This window comes from Xenopus laevis, chromosome 6S, assembly GCF_017654675.1.
Source record: "Xenopus laevis strain J_2021 chromosome 6S, Xenopus_laevis_v10.1, whole genome shotgun sequence".
Taxonomy (NCBI): domain Eukaryota; kingdom Metazoa; phylum Chordata; class Amphibia; order Anura; family Pipidae; genus Xenopus; species Xenopus laevis.
The window spans coordinates 137,254,162-137,260,329 of record NC_054382.1 but is presented as its reverse complement, the minus strand read 5'-3'; the positions used below and the strand labels follow the sequence as shown (position 1 = coordinate 137,260,329).

General features: G+C 45.4%; 1 protein-coding gene across 1 annotated transcript in view; it reads right to left on the bottom strand.

Annotated features, from left to right (window-relative positions):
- scrt2.S (scratch family zinc finger 2 S homeolog) overlaps positions 1-5,622 on the bottom strand; it is a 17,056-nt gene extending 11,434 nt beyond the window's left edge. Inside the window, exon 1 of the mRNA XM_018224047.2 lies at positions 3,331-5,622. Within this exon, the coding sequence (XP_018079536.1) occupies positions 3,331-3,442 (112 nt within the window). The 5' untranslated portion in view covers positions 3,443-5,622. The remainder of the gene's footprint in view (positions 1-3,330) is intronic.
- Between the last annotated feature and the right edge of the window lie 546 nt (positions 5,623-6,168).

Genomic DNA, 6,168 nt, shown 5'->3' with positions numbered 1-6,168 from the left:
TATAACTGTCTGTGTGTCCTGTTGTGTAACTGTCTGTGTGTCCTGTTGTGTAACTGTCTGTGTGTCCTGTTGTGTAACTGTCTGTGTGTCCTGTTGTGTAACTGTCTGTGTGTCCTGTTGTGTAACTGTCTGCGTGTCCTGCTGTGTAACTGTCTGTGTGTCCTGTTGTGTAACTGTCTGTGTGTCCTGTTGTGTAACTGTCTGTGTGTCCTGTTGTGTAACTGTCTGTGTGTCCTGTTGTAGATCCAGTTGACAGAAGAGTCAGGTGCATTTTCAGCTCAGCTGTAGCCTGGGGGGGGGGGGGGGGGTAGTGTTCTAACATTAGTACATAACTGACATGGGCACAACTATAACCCTCACCTCTGTGCAGAACTATAAGAAGTCTGTGTGTATTTTGGAGTGATGGGGTGCAGAGCTGGGTACTTGGATATAGTAGTGCCCTGTATAATGCCAGTCTGTAGGAGAAGGGGCACAGAGCAACGGTGCTGGTGGGAATTGCTGAGTGGGTGAGGGGTGGGTGGTTATTAGATCACAACATGAATCTGTAGCCCAGAGGGACCCACATTACCTGCAACTCACGTCACTGATTCCCCATCTACCCCCCCCCCAACCCCATAATTGTTACCTGGGGGCGTCAGTGATTTATATCTCTGATATCTCTATGTAACTAACACACACACATACACACACTCATACACACTCACACACTTACACACACACTCACACACCTGCACACACACACTTACCTGTACAAAAACAGATGGGCCTCCTTAAAGGGATACTGTCATGGGAAAAACATTTTTTTTTTCAAAATGAATCAGTTAATAGTACTGCTCCAGCAGAATTCTGCACTGAAATCCATTTCTCAAAAGAGCAAACAGATTTTTTTATATTCAATTTTGAAATCTGACATGGGGCTAGCCATTTTGTCAGTTTCCCAGCTGTCCCTAGTCATGTGACTTGTGCTCTGATAAACTTCAGTCACTCTTTACTGCTTTACTGCAAGTCGGAGTGATATCACCCCCCACCCTTTCCCCCCCAGCAGCCAAACAACAGAACAATGGGAAGGTAACCAGATAGCAGCTCCCTAACACAAGATAACAGCTGCCTGGTAGATCTAAGAACAACACTCAATAGTAAAATCCAGGTCCCACTGAGACACATTCAGTTACATTGAGAAGGAAAAACAGCAGCCTGCCAGAAAGCATTTCTCTCCTAAAGTGCAGGCACAAGTCACATGACCAGGGGCAGCTGGGAAATTGACAATATGTCTAGCCCCATGTCAGATTTCAAAATTAAATATAAAAAAATCTGTTTGCTCTTTTGAGAAATGGATTTCAGTTCAGAATTCTGCTGGAGCAGCACTATTAACTGATGTGTTTTGAAAAAAAACATGTTTTCCAATGACAGGATCCCTTTAATGTATAGTCCAGTCCTACTGGAAGGGCACCGTGTTGCTTTTTAAGAGGAAATGAACCTTCTCAAATTAAAGGTTACTTTATACACCTTAAAAACGAATGTACCTCTTATTATATTGCACTGTCCTACTGGAAGGGTGACATGTACCTCTACAAGAGAATAGATGGGCCTCCATATTATATTGTGCTGCCATAACTGAATGAGCAGTTAGAAGAGCAGATAAACCTCCTTATTATATTGTGCTGCAATATCTGAAAGACACCATTTAGCTCTACAAAAATAGATGGGCCTTCGTATTATATTGGGCTGTTCAACTACAAGGGCACCATGTACCTCTACATAAAGAGATCAACCTCCTTATTGTTTTGTGCTTCCTTACTGGAATAACACCATGTATCTTTACAAGAACTGATAGGTCTCCTTACTATTTTGTGCTGCCATAATAAAAATAGATGGACCTTCTTAATTTATTGTGCTACCCTACTGGAAGGGCACTGTGTACCTCTACACGGATAGATGGGCCTCCTTATTATATTGTGCTGTTCAACTGGAAGGGTAATATGTACTTCTACAAGAATAGATGGGCCTCCTTATTTGCATGTGTTGTTTAACTGGAAGGGCAACATGTACCTCTACAAGAAAAGATGAGCCTCCTTATTATAATATGCTGTTCAACTGGAAGGGCAACAGGTACCGCTACAAGAATAGATGGGCCTCCTTATTATTGTGTTGTTCAACTGGAAGGGCAACAGGTACCTCTACAAGAATAGATGGGCCTCCTTATTTGCATGTGTTGTTTAACTGGAAGGGCAACATGTACCTCTACAAGAATTGATGAGCCTCCTTATATATTGTGCTGTTCAACTGGAAGGGCAACATGTACCTCTACAAGAATAGATGGGCCTCCTTATTATTGTGTTGTTCAACTGGAAGGGCAACAGGTACCTCTACAAGAATAGATGAGCCTCCTTATTAGATTGTGCTGTTCAACTGGAAGGACAACATGTACCTCTACAAGAATAGATGGGCTTGCTTATTAGATTGTGTTGTTCAACTGGAAGGGCAACATGTACCTCTAAAGGAATATATGAGCCTCCTTATTATATTGTGTGGTTCAACTGGAAGGGCTACATGTATTTCTACAAGAATAGATGGGCCCCCATATTAGATTGTGTTCTTTAACTGGAAGGGCAACATGTCCCTCTACAAGTCTAGATGGAACTCCTTATAATAATGTACTGTTCCACTGGAAGGGCAACAGGTACCTCTACAAGAATAGATGAGCCTCCTTATTATAATGTGCTGTTCAACTGAAAGGGCAACAGGTACTTCTACGAGAATATATAGGCCTCCTTATTAGATTGTGTTGTTTAACTGGAAGGGCAACAGGTACCTCTACAAGAATAGATGGGTCTCTTTATTATATTGTGCGGTTCTGCTGGAAGGGCAAAATTTACCTCTACAAGAATAGATGGGCCTCTTTATTATTTTGTGCTTCACTACTAGAAAGGTACCATGTGTCCTTATGAAAGGAGATAAGCCTCCTTATTATATTGTGGTGCCCTACTGGATGGGCACCATGCACTTTTACAAAAATAGATTGTTTACCTTATTATATTGTTCTTCCTTACTAGAAAGGCACCATACATATCTCCTTAAATGGAGATGGGTCTATATATAGTATTTTGCTGTCCTAACAAAAGGGCACAATGTATCCCTATGAAAGGTATTAGCCTCCTTAATAAATTGTGCTTCCCTACTAGAAAGGTACAAGGTTGGGCCACCTTAATATATTATGCTGCACAACTCTTTGGGCACCATGTATCTCTAGAAGAGCAGATGGGCCTCCGCATGAGATCTTTGAGAGTCTAACAGACAATGTCACATGACGCATACATGAAGCCCCCATACCTTTGTCAGAGAGGTGTGTGCTGAAGTCCGTCCGGTGTCTGCCATATACACTCTCACTGTCAGCTGAGCAGAAGCCATCCTTCACCTTTTTGACCAGAAAGGACCTTGGCATTGTTTCTCTTCCCCTCCAGAGGCAAGAGGTGGGAGCAGGGTAAGGGGTCAGGAATGAGGGGGAGATGAAAGAGGGAAATGATTATGGGAGTAACCACAACAAAAACAAGAGCGGAGGAGAGAGGTGCAGGTGGGGCATAAATGTGAGCCTCCCCTCCGCTCTAACTAAAAACAGTGACAAAATGTCCTGCTGTCAGGGTCAGAGAGAATGAGCCTGTGGAAGGACAGGTGTGTGGCCCCAACCCTCAGAATCAGGGTTGCCTCTGCTGGGTACCATGGGTCTGGATAATACAGCACTGGGCAGTAACCAGATCTTTCTTGAGGCTTCCAGCCTTTCAGCACTGGCCAGGAATCCAGGTCCTTACTGCAGCTTTCAGAACTGGCCAGGGTCTTGAGTGCTCACTGAATCTTTAAGGGCCGACCAGGGACTTAGGTCCCCACTGCAACCTTCAGGAATGGCCAGGGTCTCAAGTCCTCACTGAATCTTTTAGGACTAACCAGGGACTTTGGTCCTCACTGAAGCTTTCAGGACTGGCCTGGCATTCTGGTCCATCCAGTCTTTTTTAAACCTTGGCCTGGCACTCGGGTCCTCACTGCAGCATCTAGTCCTTCAGCCCTGGCCTGGCACTTGGGTCCTCACTGCAGAATCCAGTATTTCAGCACTGGACAGGGACCAGGGTCCTCACTGCAGATTCCTGCCTTTCAGCACTGGACAGCTCCCAAAATCTTCAGCCTCTGCATTCTTATCTCTTGCACCTCCTCTTATGCCTCGTTGTCTCTTCTAATCATCAATTCGGTTTTATTCCATTTTCCTCCCAAACCTCTGTATCGCCCCCCCCTTTCTCTTTCTGTTTTCTCTCGGAGCCCCTCCTTCTGCTCCCCCCCCATCACTCTCTCATTCTGCTGCTCTGTGTTCCTCCCTCTCTGCCTTTAGTTCTCTCTGCTTCAGTATTGTGGCCATGTGAAGGTTCCAGCTCAAGCTGTGGGATTTATAACTCTGTGATCAGGTGCTGAGACAGGATGGCTGGTGTAATACTTCCATGGTCCCCAGGGCCCCCCTGAGCTGCTGCTGTTCAGCTCTTCTTCCTTATCTCAGCAGACGGATTTTCTCTGAAAAACAGAAGGGGAAAAGCAGCCGGAGGGAGGAAACACTGACCCAATGTAGGGAGGGCTCTTCCCCCACAGCTTCTTCCTTTGTCTGGTGTTGCGGTGAATCAGTTCATTCCTTTCCTCATTTTCTGAATTTCTGCTGCAAATCTCTCTGCAGTTCTAGACCCAACGGTTCTTGCTTTGTGCAGCCATTGCCTTTCCCCTTCTGAATGTACTGTGCCTCCTCTGCTCCTTTTCCACTTCCCAGTGTATTGTGACTCCTCTGATTCTCTTCCCCTTCCCAACCTTCTGTGCCTCCTTTTTCATTCCGAATTTACAGTGACTCCCCTCTTTCTCTTTCCCTTCCCAATTTGCTTCCCTTTTCCCAATTTACTGTGCCTCCTCAACCTACCTTTCACTTCCCAATATTCTGTGCTTCCTCTTTAACTTCCTATGTACTACTGCCTCCTTTGCTTCTCTTCCCCTTCCCAATTTACTGTGCCTCCTCTGCTTCTCTTTCCCTTCCCAACTTACTGTGCCTCCTTTTCCACTTCTTCATTTACTCTGCCTCCTCTGATTCTCTTCCCCATCACAATATTCTGTGCCTCCTCTACCACTTCCCAGTTTATTATGTCTCCTCTGCTTCTCTTCTCCTTCCCACTATTTGATGCCTCCTCTATCACTTCCTACTTTACTCTGCCTTTTCCTCTTCCCCATTTACTGTGCCTCCTCAGATTCATCTTTATGGCCCCCACATTTCTAACCATCCTCCATCATGGTTCCATCTTGTATTTATATAGCGCCAACATATTTCGTAGCGCTGTATCATTACATCCCAATGTGCCGCTAGACTTCAGAATTGTGGGAAGTGGAAGTAATTCCATGCTACTGGAATGCTAAGAACAAGGTTAAACATGTTTCCCATTGCTTGCCACCATTAGACCCTGCATGGATGGAGTCCTCTCTGAGCATCGTTGGCTCACCCTGGAATATCCACTGGAATTAAATATCTGCACTGCAGGCAGGCCTGGGTTTAGGGCAAAAAGGGCCATTGCCCTGAGGGTTGCCATTTTGGGGTTATGGGGGAACCAGGGATGTACAATTTATGATCCTCCAGCCATTTATGAACTTTAACTCCAAACACAGAAAGGGTGGTGTTGGTAGTTGTAGCTTAAGAAGATCTGGGGGCCTCTATGATTGATGATTTTCTCCCAAGATCAAACATGAGGTATAACTGAGGCTCGGAGAGGAGGCTGAGAGGTGGGTTCTGCAAAGGGCCCCCAATTCCTGCCTTTCCCATACCATTACCTCCCCCAGCTGTTTGTGTAACAGAAAGACAAGTAAGAGAATCACAATTGTGCCCCAACGAGAGGTGCGTGTGGATTAATGTTCTGCAGTTTGTTATTGCAGCTCCCAGTCACCCTCGAGAAACACATGTCCCTCATTAAGTGCTAGCCTTGGGCCATGGCCTCCCACTGGGTACCCTACAAACCTCCTGAATAATCAGCAGAACACATGCTCCGGAGACAAGGTCAAAGGCACCGTCATTCCCATCATATTTCTCCCTGTCACAGTTGCTGTTGTCTTTTCTTCCCCCCGTTCCTTATTCTACTCCCAAGCTGACTGCTCATTTTCTGC